At 41.5% G+C, this 16,035-nt stretch overlaps 1 protein-coding gene across 5 annotated transcripts in view; it reads left to right on the forward strand.

The window, feature by feature from the left end:
* Window positions 1-16,020, forward strand: part of itgb4 (integrin, beta 4) — a 29,085-nt gene extending 13,065 nt beyond the window's left edge. For 3 of the 5 annotated variants that reach the window (XM_079372077.1, XM_079372076.1, XM_079372075.1), the window contains 31 exons: window positions 9-85; window positions 168-376; window positions 1,287-1,390; window positions 1,486-1,575; window positions 1,792-1,924; window positions 2,047-2,172; window positions 2,330-2,448; window positions 2,535-2,568; window positions 2,665-2,859; window positions 2,966-3,069; window positions 3,159-3,217; window positions 3,328-3,351; window positions 3,438-3,586; window positions 3,711-3,890; window positions 4,002-4,150; window positions 4,326-4,524; window positions 4,623-4,940; window positions 5,160-5,332; window positions 5,439-5,619; window positions 5,828-5,965; window positions 6,051-6,233; window positions 6,327-6,455; window positions 9,673-9,837; window positions 10,073-10,237; window positions 10,585-10,728; window positions 12,204-12,353; window positions 12,488-12,676; window positions 12,796-12,951; window positions 13,043-13,207; window positions 14,553-14,648; window positions 14,733-16,020. In XM_079372077.1, the coding sequence (XP_079228203.1) occupies window positions 9-85; window positions 168-376; window positions 1,287-1,390; window positions 1,486-1,575; window positions 1,792-1,924; window positions 2,047-2,172; window positions 2,330-2,448; window positions 2,535-2,568; window positions 2,665-2,859; window positions 2,966-3,069; window positions 3,159-3,217; window positions 3,328-3,351; window positions 3,438-3,586; window positions 3,711-3,890; window positions 4,002-4,150; window positions 4,326-4,524; window positions 4,623-4,940; window positions 5,160-5,332; window positions 5,439-5,619; window positions 5,828-5,965; window positions 6,051-6,233; window positions 6,327-6,455; window positions 9,673-9,837; window positions 10,073-10,237; window positions 10,585-10,728; window positions 12,204-12,353; window positions 12,488-12,676; window positions 12,796-12,951; window positions 13,043-13,207; window positions 14,553-14,648; window positions 14,733-14,863 (4,434 nt within the window). In that variant the 3' untranslated portion in view covers window positions 14,864-16,020. The remainder of the gene's footprint in view (window positions 1-8; window positions 86-167; window positions 377-1,286; window positions 1,391-1,485; window positions 1,576-1,791; window positions 1,925-2,046; window positions 2,173-2,329; window positions 2,449-2,534; window positions 2,569-2,664; window positions 2,860-2,965; window positions 3,070-3,158; window positions 3,218-3,327; window positions 3,352-3,437; window positions 3,587-3,710; window positions 3,891-4,001; window positions 4,151-4,325; window positions 4,525-4,622; window positions 4,941-5,159; window positions 5,333-5,438; window positions 5,620-5,827; window positions 5,966-6,050; window positions 6,234-6,326; window positions 6,456-9,672; window positions 9,838-10,072; window positions 10,238-10,584; window positions 10,729-12,203; window positions 12,354-12,487; window positions 12,677-12,795; window positions 12,952-13,042; window positions 13,208-14,552; window positions 14,649-14,732) is intronic. The other 2 variants (XM_079372078.1, XM_079372079.1) reach the window with 2 other exon arrangements.
* The last annotated feature ends 15 nt before the right edge of the window (window positions 16,021-16,035 follow it).

Genomic DNA, 16,035 nt, shown 5'->3' on the forward strand with positions numbered 1-16,035 from the left:
CCATGTAGATCAAAATCCCAAATGCACCCAGATGCTACGGCAATGGAGATCTCGTATGCGGAAAGTGTCAGTGCCATAGTGGATGGTGAGACTTCAATTACATCTTTTTATTTATCAGCAAACCTGCCAGGTAATGTAAATGCTTCAGTCTTTGCTTTCTCCTTCAGGCTAAGTACATTCTGTAACTGCTCTGCGAGTGCTGCAGCTCTGGACAGCAGCCAATGTATCGCTCCGGGCTCGACCGACCCATGTTCAGGCCGAGGTGACTGCACAGCCTGTGGAATGTGCGTGTGCTACAACCCCAAGCGGTTTGAGGGACCCTACTGTCAATATGATAAAACCCAGTGTCAACGCTTCGGAGGATTCCTCTGCAACGGTATGGTGGTTGATGACTTGGCAATAAAATATGTATATAATGTAAATATCTTGATTATGTCATTATCCTCACCAACCTACCTTCATACATTCTGAAATAGTAATAAGGTTTGTTTATGATGCACCTACCAAAACCAACGTCATAAAGTGCTTTACAGAATATAAAAATCCTGATGCGAAAACACAACAATAGAAACCTGAACTATGAAAGTAAAAACAACAATGTAGCAAGAAAACAGAGACTTTAACGTGGCAAAGAGGGAGCATATAGAGGGAGAATAAAATTGGTCCCAGTATCGACCCTTGGGGAACTCCACAGCTCAATGTGGAGTGAGGTGAAGATAAATGGTCTGATAAATTAGAGTAAAACTGCTTTAGAGCCATCCCAAACATACCAAACCAATGCTGCTCACTTATATACACCATTAGGCTATCAGACATTCTTGAAATGTCATTTGTAGCTCTAGTAAGAATGATCTCAGTGCTATGTTTTGCCTGAAACCAGATTGTAACTTTTCATAAATGTCATTCTCTTTCATGACATTGGTTTCAGAAGCTATTTTCTTTTAAACTGAAATAACATGAAAGATAATTTAACATGCATAGTCATAAACAAAATTAAAATACAATAAATACACACTCGTGTATTAATTAAGTATGCAAACATCACATTTTCATGTGAGGATGACAAAGTTGATATCCTGCTTTCTATTATATTTCTAACAATTTAACGATTAGAAATATGTTGATCAGAAATCGATCAGGGCTTGAGAGATTGTTGATCTCAAGAATGTTTTGTGCATTTCTAAAAGTTTTGGAATAAACCTGCAGGACTACAAACATATTACAGTCAGTAAAGTGCACCACTTCGAGGAATAAAAGTTAAATACCAATCTTCCTTCTATTATCAGACCGTGGCTCTTGTGTAATGGGTCAATGTGCGTGTACAGCGGGCTGGGAAGGAAAAGCCTGTGAGTGTTCCAAGAGTAACCAAACCTGTCTGGACAGCAATGGAGTAAGTCATTTCATTGTTTGTGTGCATTCTTTATGTTATCATGTCACCTAATATCTCTATATCCCTGTAACTGACTGTGTCCTTAACTGTACTAGGGTATCTGCAATGGGCGAGGTAAATGTGTTTGCGGTCGCTGTGAGTGTGACGGGATTGACATGTCTTCAACCTGTGAGCCAAATTTTCAGGTTTGTGGCTATGACCTACAAATATATCATGTTATGCTTCAGTCTTTTTGTGCATATAAGAAAAGAGGGACAATGAGATAAACTCTTTGAGACAACTTCCACTCATCCAGAGCCTCATGTTACACCTGAAAGTGCTTACATGTTCACTTCGCTTTTTTATCTTAAGTGGCCTATTTCTATTTCTGATCAGGATGTGTGTGCATGTGTTTTGTCTAGGCCCAGTTGGGATTGTGTGAGGCTACAAGGTATTGTGTCCAGTGTCAGGCCTGGAAGACGGGAGAGATGAAAGCGAAGGAGGAGTGTGATAAGTGTGTTTTCAAAATCATCATGGTGGACGAACTCAAAGAAAGTAAGGACATTTAAGATGAAAAAAAAAAAGATTAATGACTTTTGCTTAAGTACTAAAATTAATATATAATTTCCAAGTCACACTTTCTAGCTCATTGGCTTTTTTGTTATTTGTGTTTTCAGGGGAGAAGGTTCTTGATTCTTGTAGTTTCCGTGATGAAGATGATGACTGTACTTACCACTACACCGCTGAAAACCATCCAGATCCGAAAGTTAAGGACTTGCTGGTTCAGGTGCTTAAAAAGAAAGGTGAGTTCTTACGTTTTGTCCATGTTCTCATTTCAACAATTAATGTATATTATATTCATAAACTGAAACCATTGTAAATCTGTGCATTTGCCTTTTTTTGTAAGTAATATGCTTATGTAATATGGCACAATTTGACTTTTTGTGACAAATCCTTCAGATTGTCCAGCTGCCAGTCTCCTGTGGTTGCTCCCTCTCCTCTTGTTCCTCTTGTTGCTGCTGGCACTTCTGCTGCTCTGCTGTTGGAAATACTGTGCCTGCTGCAAATCGTGCTTCCAGGTATTAAAAAATACAGCAATTTACACCACTACATGGTATTCATGAAGTCACAGTTAAAGTAATGATCCCGTCTTCTCTTCACACAGAGCTGCCTTGCCCTGCTGCCTTGCTGTAGACGAGGTAAGACATTTGTTGTTTTACATGTGATCGTATTGCTTTAAATCTTTTATCCTCCCACCACGGTGGACCAAGTTGAATTATGCTGTTTCTCTCCAGGACGTATGGTTGGCTTCAAGGAAGACGAGTATTTGCTCCGTCAATCGCTGCTCACCTCAGACCATCTGGACACACCGATGGCGAGGACGGGCCCACCCAAGGGAACTGATGTGGTTCGCTGGAAGGTAACCGATAACGTACACAGAGGGCCCAATCACCCCGATGCTCTGATAAAGCCCAACCCGAAAGAGATAAGTAAGTGGTGTTAAACTGTTCCATCCATGATGTTTTGTGCAACTTCGATGTTTGATGCCTGATCTGTAACCTCTGTTTGCCCCGCCCCCACCCCACCCCCACGCAGTCCAGTACCCCATCTCCCTCCGACTAAACAGGTTATTTTCTGAGACCCTGTCTCATCCCGATTCCAGAGATGCTGATCAGCTCCGCAAAGAAGTGTCCGATAATGTGAGTGTGATTTCTTTGTTTGCAGGCGACATGTTTGATTGTATAATGAAGACTGTAAAACTAAGTATTGGTTGTGTTCTTCGATCCAGCTGAATGAAGTGTACAAGCAGATTCCAGGTGCACAGAAGGTGCAAAAGACATCTTTCAGGTAAGATGTGTTACATTACATGTCTAGATCATGAACAGATCTGTTTATATGTATATTTCTAAACATTTTTTTAACGACTCATGACTTGTGATTTGATTTGTTTCTTGTAGATTGCAGAGAAATGCTGGAAAGAGGTAATATTTTGTAACTAAGATACATCAGATTCTAGGGACCTGAAGGTTATTCATGCCTAACTTCTCTGCAACTCTCTGTTGTTCAGGCAGGACTACGCGATCATGGACACTGTCTTACCTGCTCCCCGTGGCAGCTACCCGGAAATTGTCAAACTTACTGAGAAAAACGTCCAGTCTGGACTCTTTAGTGATATGAAAGTTGTGCCAGGCTACTACACTGTGGCAACAGACAGAGGTATGTGCTGTCATTCATCTGTGTGGATGAAATTCTTGAAAATTCACAACTCTGATATCATGTGAGAACCAAAACTGTCTGTCTTGCAACAAGTCATTGGTTTAAATCCACTGTACCTCTGCAGAGGCTGCGGGTGCCATAGAGTTCCAAGAAGGTGTGGAGTCAGTAGACGTTCATGTTCCCCTCTTCGTCAAGGATGAAGATGACGACAAGAAACAGCTGCTCGTCGAGGCCAGGGATGTGCCACTGGGCATTGCTGAGATTGGAAAACGATTGGTTAACATAACCATCATCAAAGAGCATGGTGAGAGATTTCAGATTATCTAGATTTCCTCTTGTGAATAAACCTTTGTCGTCAATGAAAATGAGGCAACTGAACTATGGATTCCTTACATTGATTCTTCTCTTCCTCCAGCCTCCAGTGTCTTCTCGTTCCTCCAGCCTGCCTACACTTACAGCAGGCAGGATAATGTAGCCAACATCCCAATCGGCAGAGAGATTATAGAGGATGGACGCACTCAGGTCAGCTATCGTACTCGAGACCTAACAGCCAAGGATAAGAAGGTGAGCTGCCCTGCCCTATATTTATACCTACAAAACCATATCATCTAGTTAAGAATGGTTATTTTAGATAATGTTCTATTTCTTAAAAGAGCGCATAGCTTTACTGGGAGAAATAATTATAATGATTTTGGTATGGTTGTTTGTGATTGAAGTGTTTTCTTTCCATGATTTTTAGGACTATTCGACTGTGGAAGGAGACCTGATTTATCTTCCTGGGGAGACCCAGAAAACAGTGCCTGTTCGTCTGCTGAAATTGAAAGAGGACCCGGAAGAAAAACAGGTCAAGCAGTTTGTCATGGATCTCAGTAACCCACGTCATGGTGCAAAGTTGGGACGCTACCCTCGGACTACTATCACTATTGCAGACCAACCAGGTTAGACACGAGAGGCTTTTCATCAGTGTGTCAGATCTGTTTTTACTCACTCTGGTTGCTTACATTTCTCCGTCTTGCCTTCATCTTGTTTTATCCAGAACAAAGCGTGATGATGTTCAAAAAGGGCACCCAGAACTTCCTCACGTCTGACCCAACCTACAACATCCCTGTGGTCCGCACCCGCAACCTGGACAGCCCTGCCACAGTGAAATGGCGCACCAAGAAGGCTCAGCGCTTTGACCTATCAGGCCCACTTAAGTTTGGTCCAGGAGAGACAGAGACAAACATCGTGATAGATCCAAAGGCCCACCCTGGACCAATCAAACCAGAGACCTTCCAACTGGAGCTGTTTGACCCAAGTAGCAATGCTTCTGTCGGCGAAAAAAAGACCACGCTTGTCAATATAGTTGATGGAGGTAGGACAAAAGGGAAAGTTACTCTTCAAGAAAGCATGAAACCAAAGATGAAATTACATAAAGGATTTTCATGATTTTAGAATCAGAGTTTCTGAGTCTCAGACGTCTGTGATGATTTAGACTTTTTATGAAGAAAAGTGTCATTCTTAAACAGAGGTAATAAACTGTATGTCGGTCAGGTTTTTTTTGTCATCCTCTGACTTCCTTTACTTCCTACAGCTCCAAAATCTCCAGAATTTGCCCAGATGCAGCAGAAGGGCTACATAAACCAGAAAGCCACCTCCCCTGGTGGTCGTGTTCTCTCTCCAGAGAACCCTAAAGCCTCAGCAACTGGACCTAGAAGCATTCGCCTGAACTGGGACCCACCACCCGGTAACCCTATGGGTTACAAGGTACTTTAAATCTGGATGTTCAGAAGCAAAAACGTTAAAGTTAATAACCATTAAAAAAAAAAAAGACACTAACAACTGTTTATCTTTTATTGTTATGTGCCTTAAGGTTAAATATTGGATCTATGGTGACCCAGAGAAAGATGCCCAGGTGCTAGATGTGAAGACTAATCATGCCGATTTGACCAACCTGTACCCCTATTGTGACTATGAGATGCGAGTGTGCTCATACAATGCACTGGGTGAAGGCCGCGATACAGACATTGTTTCCTGTCAAACAATGGAGGACGGTAATTTCTGAGAATTCAGTCAGGCTCCTTGTATTGCAGCTCCTACCATCAATGTGTGATGTTTAAAAAATAAAGTAACTTCTCTTTGCTGCATTAGAACTAGTCTGTATGGTGTAACCTTTTTAAATAAATGTGTGTTTAAATCTCCACTTAATAAGCATTTGCTGACTTTGAACTTACAAACGCTTCCTGTTCTGTTTTCCAACAGTTCCTGGTGAACCTGGACGTCTCGCCTTTAACGTCATCAGTCCAACTGTTACTCAGATTAGCTGGGCAGAGCCCGCAGAGACCAATGGCAATATTACTGCTTATGAGGTCATCTACACACCCATCGATGATGACACCAGTAAGAGTCCTGCCTTAAAGAGGAAGTACTGTATCAAATGTTTGCCAAATGTAATTATCACCAATTCCAAATACCTTCCGTACAGAGCCAGTGGGTGCTGCGAAGAAAGTAAAGATTGACAACCCCAAGAAGAGAATGATGCTGATCGAGAACCTCCAGAACGCCCAGACCTACCAATACAAAGTACGAGCAAAGAACAGTGTGGGCTGGGGCCCCTTCAGAGATGCCACCATTAACCTGGCATCGCAGCCTGCTAGACCACTGTCCAGTAAGTCGAAAAAAGGCAAAAAGCACTCTAACTCTTTCAGTAAATTTGTCATCTCTAACACGATCATCTATTTCATTCTCTATCTCTCCATAGTTCCCATCATTCCAGATATCCCTATTGTGGATGCAGAGGCAGGAGAGGAGTATGACAGTTACCTGATGTACAGCAATGAGGTGATGAAATCGCCAACAGGCTCCAAGACACCCAGCGTATCTGGTGATGGTGGGTACCCAGAGCCAAAACCACGAGCTTCTTGTATTAGCTGACAGTGTAAACTCTTTGTGCTCCAGCATTCTTTTCTTAATGCATTTTTTGTCTCTGCAAAGATGCATATGACTGCCAGACTTCCAGATAAACATGGATCCAATTATGTGACTCGTCATTATCAGTGCTCACAGGAATCCTGCTTATTTTGAACCCCGACATGTGCACAATGCTGTGGTACCATTGGTGAGGGAGCATAGAGTGAAATGTTGGACAGATCTGTAGGCTGTCAGCCACTGTGACTTCTCCAGAAAATCTCAGGACAAGAAGGCCTCTTCGTCTTTTAACTGGCTGTTACTTTTTTGTGATAGTTTATCATCTTCATTTAGAAGATTACTGAAGATGAGAGATGGCACCATGCACCATCGCTTTTCCTTTTTCCTTTTTTTTTTAAAGCAATACCCTTTGGGGGACATTTTTTTTCTGCAGACAACACCCCTTGCTAGGCAGCAAAAAATCTGCTTTTACTGCATCTGCTGATATCTGCAAACAAAAGTACCTTACAATCCCAAACGGCAAAGCTTTTTCTAATCAAGTCTGCTGTCATTCTCGACTTTATTTTTCTCTGAAGGATAATGCTTATTTTGCCCTTTGCCTCAAAATGAACTTCTGTCACAGAAACCTATAGAAAAATTCTCCTTCACAACTTGTCAGCTATGGCAGTGTGGTCATCAAACAAAGGCTTTGAAAAATAACTATTCAGGAATACTTCAACACATGACGGTTACTAAAAACTGGTTCACACAAGTAACATTCTTCGTCTTTGTCAATATTCCCTGAACAGCGAGTTTTTGTGTGAAGTAATGTTTAGGAAACAAAGCCATTTATACTTTTCGCTACATTTCTATACTTCGCCTGCTTGCTTCTCCCCTATAACCCCCACATGCAAGGCTGGAAACCTGTCAAGTTGGTGGGGTCCAGCCTGGATCTCCGTAAGGTGTCATGGAAAAAGCGAGTGGACGTCATCCCAAATCGGCTCAGCACAGACACAGAGACGAGCACAGATGAGACCCCAAGCCACAGCTACACCAAATCACACCTGCCAGGTGAAGACAACTTCATCAGACCCACAGATAGACAGACAAGAAGCTAGCATGCCAGCTATTTTGCACGGCCAGCCGGTGCCTGGCAAGGCAACCAACCTTTCTCTCTGCCTTCGTGATTTGATCCTGTCAGACATCAACATTTGTCTAATCGTTCAGTGTCATGCTTCAGTCCTTGTCCACTTATCCCTAGTTTGCACCTATTCCATCTATTCTCCTGCCAGCTGTCCACAGAGGAGGCTTGGCATCAACTGCCCCTCCTCCAGTTGATGATCAGGGTCAGGCTTTCCAGGTGCCTGTCTCTGTCTGTGCTCTCTCCGTCCCACTGAGGAGGTAGTGAACTGGAAGCAGCTTGTCTGGCGTGTTTGGAAGCTTATTAACTGTGTGTCTGAGTTGAAATGATGGCTTTAAATACTCTCAGGGTAATTGCAGTGATTACAGTTTTTGTTTGTATCATTCATTGCTTTTTTTCTGTATGTTTGATCCTCTGTTTTCCCTCTTTAGATGCGATGCACATTATGAAACCAGTTGGGTGAAACTCACCTTTTATGATTTATCAGGTTGCAGGATTTCCACAAATGGAGCTGTTAGTTGTTTTCATGCCAAAGCAGCAGCAGCAACAGTTTAGCTCTGACGCCACCTAGTAGCAAGGGAAGTTAAATCCAGTCCCACATACTTCTACAAAAAAGAAGTGTCACATGTTTCTTTTTAAGCTAGAAGCTAGACGTTTCAGTTTGTGAACACTTTGCTGTGACTGTATGAGAAGCATTAACAGTTTGGCCAGAGTTCAGGTTTGCATTGATACCTCTGACTTAAAAATGAGATGCCAGCGAGATCTTTACATTCTCGATTGGAAGTAAAATTGCTCAAAATGGCTGGATTGATTCCAATTAGATAAAATACAAATAGTTCCCGGAGGACAAATCTTTAATATTATTGATCAATCAATCAATCTTTATTTGGAGAGCATCAATTCATAACAAGTGTTTACTGTATCTCAAGACACTTACTCTTATACTGTTACCATTACAAAAGAGCAGGTAAAAGACCTTACTTATTGCCATATTACAAGGACCCAGCTTAATCTGACAAGTGAGAAAAAAACTTCCCTCTAACAGGCAAAACCCGGGCTCATGACGGAGCAGCCGTCTGCTAAACTGCACTGGGCATGAAAATTGGATAGGGGAGATGGGATAAGATGTAGAAAGCATAGGATAGGATATCGGGGGGGTCACCTGTCTTTTGTCTCCAGGTTACCCCTTTGAAAGAAATCCCTTTACATCTATTTTTTATTAATTGATTCTTGGTTTCATTTATACAATCTTAGTTACCAGTTTGATTTTGGTAATAATGTTACACCTGATATTTAAGGGTTTGTCTTTATGAAGGGGGCTGTTGCTAAGGAGACACTGTTGGTCATAAGACTGGATCCTTGTCTCCTCAAAGTTTGCATGTGGAAGTTTCATAGGCAGTATTTTGCACCCCATGTTGTCTCTCAATAACCTGTGTACATGTGTGTGTGTGTGTGTGTGTGTGTGTGTGTGTGTGTGTGTGTGTGTGTGTGTGTGTGTGTGTGTGTGTCTGTGCCTGACACAGTTTAAGTGTAGACAGTGTAGAAAGTATTAAATGGTTAACGGCTTTGGAGACTCCTGTTAGTTAGTTTTGTATTTTTCATTCACCAAGTCAAGTCTTAAATGCTCAAATCGCTTTTAAAGATGTGTTAATTCATCTTATTGACTTTTCCTTAGAAGCAGCTATTAGTCAACAAAGAAGAAACGGTATGATTTAAATATCTGGGGAATTAGTCTCTTGATAATCCGTAAAAAAAAAAGCCTTTATAAAACTATGCCTCTGCATAATTGCCCTCTAATTTACAAAAGTTCCTCAAGCTCGAACTGTCCTCGCCTGTAGATGGGGCCAACCTGCCATGCAATCCTGCTAAACTGTTGCTTTTTTCTGTAAACTGTGAGTGGAAAATGATCTGATACTGGTGGTGCTTCTTTGATACTGTAGATTGGTTGAGCCTGGTTTTGGGTGCTTGGCGTCAGTAGCACTGGGTGGTTACAAAAACTGTTCAACTTTCCTGCGGTCTGTCTGTTATAAATCTTGGCCCACTTTGTGATGTTTCACAGATTACACGAACGGGAAGTGGGAACAAAACTTCCTTTTCCCAGGCGGATCGGGGACGCGCAACTTGTCTGCATCATCCTCTCCAATGAGCACGTTGAGCTCAAACTATAGAGGAGGAGGAGGCACCTATACCACAGAAACAAGTACCACCTACATGACCGGACCAGGTTAGATAGACAACAGTGACTGTATGGGAACATTTTTAAGAGGATTTTTAAGATTTATTTAACTTGCTACTGAAATCCCTCTTTTAGTCATGTGATGCTTTGGTGTGTTTTATGTGTTTTTATTCATTTGTGCAGTCTTGTAAAAGTTTTATGCAAGACAAATTCCCCTGGGGCAATAAAGGTTTTATTCAATGTGAAGATACTGTTTCCTTATCATCTTTTCTTTCTCCTGAAGGAGGTTCTCGTAGGCAGGAAATGCTCATCGGAGGAGGAGGAGGAGGAGGAGTTCACACATCAGAAGTCATCATGAGGAAGCGCTCAGAGAACAGGGGCTACACAGATGAAAACATCCGGGACTCTATCGTCATGGGAGATCTGTCAAGCACTTTCCCAAGCCCTGGTAAGTTTCTGATCGAAGGAGTGGTTCCCATTATTTGCATCGTAAATTTAAAAGGAATCAGCTCTGTCTTTTCAGTTAAAGAAAGCTTTACGTTGGGAGTGCAATATTTGCGAGGCCTCGCAGGTGAACTGTAAAAGCGCATGAGGCCAAAGGCTTGGACAGCAGGGTTGGGGCTCTTGGCTGTGCAGCAGGCTTATCCACACTGACTTTGCAGGAGCTGTGCTGACTATCCCTGTTTCTCCCTACCTGCCCCCCCCCCCCTTCTCCCTGTCTCTCTTACTGCGCTACTTCCATCGCTTTCTCTACCTCTTCCCTCTCATACTCCTTCTCTGCCACCTTGCTCAAAGCGCCATCAGGTGGGTTCGGCTACACTGGGATGCAGAGCAGCTCTCAGAGCCAGTTCAGCTACAGCCTGTCACAGGGTTCGAGGGCCAGGACTCCATCATCAGATGTCAATGAAGCTCTGTATAATCTGGACAGGGTGCTCCAGGGTAAGTCTGTAGCATACAAGCATGAAGGCAATGGATGAGTTTGCTGGGTTTGAGGTACATTGCACCCGTCTTCTGTCATTTTTAATCCTGCAGTTGATCTCCTTCTCCAATTTACTCTTTGAATATCTCAGCGGTTGTTTTATGTGTTTAAGCCACCAAGGATAACTCATCCTTCATTTATGCCAACCACTTTCAGAGCATGTCATACCTTCTTTAAAATACCTCTGAGATCAGAGAGTTAGGTTAAATGTGTTAACTGAGGATCAAACGAACAGGAGTGATGTGGAACACGTTTGTGGAGATACTGAGAAATATGCACTTTGGTTAAAAGGAGCATTTACATATTGTTCAGTCTCATTAAGGGCTTAAAAAAACAACAACATTGTGCTCCATGTATGATCGATTTGTAAATGGGTGATTCTTTGTTTACATGCGTTTCCTGACTTTTTAGAAGTGGTCCAAAAAACAATCAAAGCACCTTTATAGTTCTGAAATATGAGTATCCTTTTTTAAAGTGTCTAACAACAACTTCATTGCAAATCAATATTACAATCATGATTAATAAAGGATAATGTAATAGAGAAGGACTTTTAAATATCTGATTTTAGGAATAATCTTTCATCTCAAAAAAGTTTGACTTCAAAACAAGTTTGATTTCATAGAAAATCAATGGGAACGAATGTCTGACTTGGTCGAGGGGAATAATAAAAAACATGTTTTAAATATCTTTAAAAAATATATAATTTGTTAGAAAATGATCATACGTATTGCAATGGTCTGTATAGAATGTGTGATCTGTGTTTTCTAAACCTGGGCCTGTTTTTAATAGAGTCTTAAACAGCGGCGGCTCTGAAACAGACTGAATAGTTTCATCACTTTTTATGATGCGAGCAGATTATTGGCTTTTCTGTTACCGCCTCGATCTGTTTCTTTCTTTGTAATGTTGTGTTGATTTTGTGTTAAATTTCAGTAGTTATTCGTTCGGTAGAAGCCTCAACTGAATCATTATTGTCACACAAAATAATGAGAAGCGAACAGATGAAGGCAGTGACAGATCCTTAACAACATTTAAATAATGTTTTGTCATCAGACTGATGAGGGGATGAAGCGGCTGTTTCTGGTTCAAAGAAAAACTCGTTCTTATTCATTATAAAGGTCTCTGCAGGGATCCCGTTGCCTCCCTTAGAAAAACAGCCTGAGCATGTTAGTAAAAAATAAAAAGGCATTAAAGAGCTCAAACGGTCTAAAATTGACAGAGTGTAATAAAAAAAAAGGTTTTTGTACCTATTTGTCATTTAGACCCAAAAATCTGTGAGAAAAGTCCAAGGGTTAGTATTAAATAACCTTCAAACTGGTCAATGTATACATGTACTGTGTGTCCTTTTCATTAAACTCCAAGTCTCAACAAAGAAGATCGTTCATAATGATCATATCCATCAGTTCTTTTAATCTTTTCTCACTGTCTCATCCATCAGATGCACGACTTTCTCCAGGCGTTCCAGACACCCCGAGCAGACTGGTGTTCTCTGCTCTGAGTCCCACTGCCCTTAAGGTCAGCTGGCAGGAGCCTCACTGCGAGAAGGACATCCTGGGCTACTGTGTTTTCTACCAGCAGCTCAACGGAGGTAAACAACCTCTAAACTGTTTCCTGCATTCCACATCCTTCACTGAAATTACTTAATATACGTAATTTTAATCCAATTCCTTCATTGTGATGTAAGAATTGCTGGTGCTGAACGACCTGTGTCGTCTCTTGTAGGTGAAGTGAGGCGTGTTGATGTGACAAACCCGGCAGAGAATTCAGTGATCATTCAGGATCTGCTGCCAAATCACTCCTACCTGTTTAAGGTAAAGGCTCAGAGCCAGGAGGGCTGGGGTCCAGAAAGAGAGGGAGTCATCACCATCGAGTCCGCTGTCGACCCCAAGAGTCCCCTGAGCCCCATGCCAGGTACTGACTCTACTGATTTTGCTATCACAACTTCTTTCATGAACTCACAGACACAATGACCATCTGCCGGATGTATGCTGTTTCTCTTCTTATTCAGTGTTTGTCATATTTCACTGCAGGCTCGCCGTTTACTCTGAGCACCCCCAGTGCCCCGGGCCCCCTTGTCTTCACTGCTCTGAGTCCTGATTCACTGCAGCTCAGCTGGGAGAAGCCTCGTAAACCCAACGGAGACATCCTGGGATATGTAGTCACATGTGAACAGCTGCACGGTGGAGGTGAGACGGAAAGATGTAAATGTAAAGATATCAATCCTGCCTGTGTTGTGAAGGACATTCATGTCTGACCTCTGTGTTTTGCATCTTCCAGGAGATGTTCGCTCCTTCCAGGTGAATGGAGACAGTGCTGAGACCAGTCTGACCGTCCCAAACCTGACTGAGAACGTTCCTTACAAGTTTAAAGTCCAGGCTCGTACCACACAGGGCTTTGGTCCTGAGAGGGAAGGAATCATCACCATTGAGTCCCAGGATGCCGGTAAGATGAATCCTTCTGACATCACTCTGGATATGAATGATAATCTAAACTTCTGAACATTAGCTGCTACTGATGAAAGAAAAGTCCAGCAAGAAAAAAAAGCAGAGAGTAAAGAAGTGTTGCCGAATATAAAAAATGAAGTTGTTAGTTTCATTTTTTGTGAAAAATGTTAGAGAAGCTTAATCAGTTAAAAGCACTGTTATAATTCACTCATTCTGGCCACAAGGAGTTTACTGGAAGCGCATACTGTATCTGCCACATATTCCTAATATGAGGGACAGCATTTGCTTTTTTTTATGGTCAAACATTTTCAAATGAAACACTCAGAGAAATGAGCATCCATTTTTTTCACCTGCCAAAACATTATTTAACGGATTTCGCATAAAATAATTACTCACAAAAATGATACTGGTGAACATTTGAACCATTTAACACTTTTTCATACATTCATAGATCATAAGTAAAACAGAGAGAAAAATCAGTTTTACATCTGAAAGATCAGGCTTCATGTTTAAAGCTTGTCTTGTACCACAGATCAGTGAGACATCCTCTAGTGATCATGACTGTCAACACTAGATATTAAAAGTAAAGATTTGTCTGAGAGCAGGGGCGTGTCCAGGGGGAGAATGGGCCCACCTTGATATCTGTTGGCCACCTCAAAAACCCTGAACTCCTTTTGGCTATTTCCCTTATGTTAAAACCGACCATTAAGACTTTTTTTTTTTTGCAAAAGGCTGCTCCAAGTTTTCTTAACGTATCAGTGTAGCACATGTTATGTTATGTTAGTTTGTATTTGGTCGAGACACATTCCTGTCAGAAAATGATCCTCTGTGTAGAGATATCTGCCAAAACGTTACGACATTCTTTTGGTGGTCACCTCCCAATGTGATCATTTAAAAAGCCATAAATATTGTTCACATTGAACTGTTTACTTGGTAAATGGACTTGAGCTTGTATAGCGCTTTTCTAGTCCTCTGACTACTCAGAGTGCTTTTACACCGCAGGTCACACCTACCCATTCACACACATTCACACAGATGGCTGGTATATAGCCATCGGGTAATTAATTCCATTCACACACATTCATGTGCTGCCTGATGCAGCAGAGGGAGCAATTTGGGTTTAAGTGTTTTGCCCAAGGACACATCTGACCTGTTGCTCATAGGAGCTGGGGATCGAACCCTCAACCTTCCGATTTCTATAGACGACGACTCTACCAACTGAGCCACAGCCGCCAACTTAAGATTTCATATGTATCAAGTTTCCTGTTCAGCAGGATAATCATTTCCCCATCCTTTTACACATACACTAACAGCCATGTTTGTCTCTCCCCTTCTTACTACAGGAGGAATGTCTCAGTACATGCAGTCGATGCAAATGAAAGACATTTCCCAAATGCCACTGCAAACCAATGACGTCATGCTGGACTCCTTTTTCTCAGGTACTGGTTGAAGCAACACTTCATTTTTTCTTAAAATCATAAGAATATATTTATGTATTAATACCAACTGCATTTGTCCAACAGATGGGATGATGATGACCACACAGCGCACAGAGACGAGCGGCATGGTGACCCGTCAAGTTACTAAGGAAGTGGTTCAGAGGAGTGTCACAGGAGGAGCCACCGTCACAAAGAAGATGTTCTATGAGTCTTAAAATTTAGATCCCACTGCACTAAAATCAATCCCCAAAGGTCCAACATGACATGGAAACATATCAGAAATTCTCTTTTAAAAAGACTGCTCATCATGTGATCATTGCATGTTTTAATATATACGTGAGATTCTGCAACCAAAAAAAGATCTCATTTTTTAGACATTTGTCCTGTCTGTTACAAAATGTGGCTCAATACATGAGGTTTATTTCAATATTTACACTGATTTTCACTGTTGCTTGTGTTGTATTTCACTCCTGTTTGTTTCCACTCAGCATGTCCCTTTGTAGAAGACTTCAGTCCCTCTGTAGGCCGAGAGTTGGAAACACTCTCTGGGTTTTAAATCAGGCCGACACACACCAGTAATCTGACTGTGCTTCAGTAATCCAAAGTGACCTTTCTTTGTTTCCAATCCTCCACCTGTCTGTAATCTGTGTGTGTGTGTTTGCGTGTACGTGTGTGTATGTGCGAGTGTGTGTGTGTGACACGTAGGAGTGATTGGCTTGACATGTCTTTGGATGTTCATCATCTTCAACCAAGTGTTTTTATCCTGAGTGATCAAGATTATAGAAGCAGTGTATTTGGGAGATTTGTTCATAGTTTTGTATTATATTAAAAAAAAATTCAAGCATATTTAATACTTTCCAAGGTTTTTACTCTAGCAGACTGACATTACATCTAATGCCAAATAAAGACAGATTTTATTAAGACAAGAAAGAGTTAATACAGACCCATGATCAAAGCTCTGCTAGATGTGACGTGTTTATAAGTCACAAGTGATATTACACACAAAAAGAAACACACTGCTTTTGGTAGATGTGTTTGCTCGCTGTGCCACAACATTGCATTCTGGGTAGGTGGATCACCATTCACCAGTGAGATCTTGATATTTTCTAGAAACAGCATACAAAGACCGACAGATTGTATTTGCTTCCATGCAATTTTCTACTGTATTGTGGCTCGTCATGTTGTTGGAGGACACGTTTTGAGTGGGTATTTTCATCAGAAACGTCTGATGAAGAAGAACGGATGAACTTCACACCAAAAACACACTCATTTCAGTATTCTTGTTCTTTTGATCAAAATGTATCAATGACTTTCTCTTTTTTTTTTTTGGTATGCCAATTCTATTGCACTTAATAAAGATTGAAAAGAATAAGTTTGTATTCCTTTA

The sequence above is a fragment of the Symphodus melops genome, assembly GCF_947650265.1.
Source record: "Symphodus melops genome assembly, chromosome: 21".
Lineage (NCBI taxonomy): Eukaryota > Metazoa > Chordata > Actinopteri > Labriformes > Labridae > Symphodus > Symphodus melops.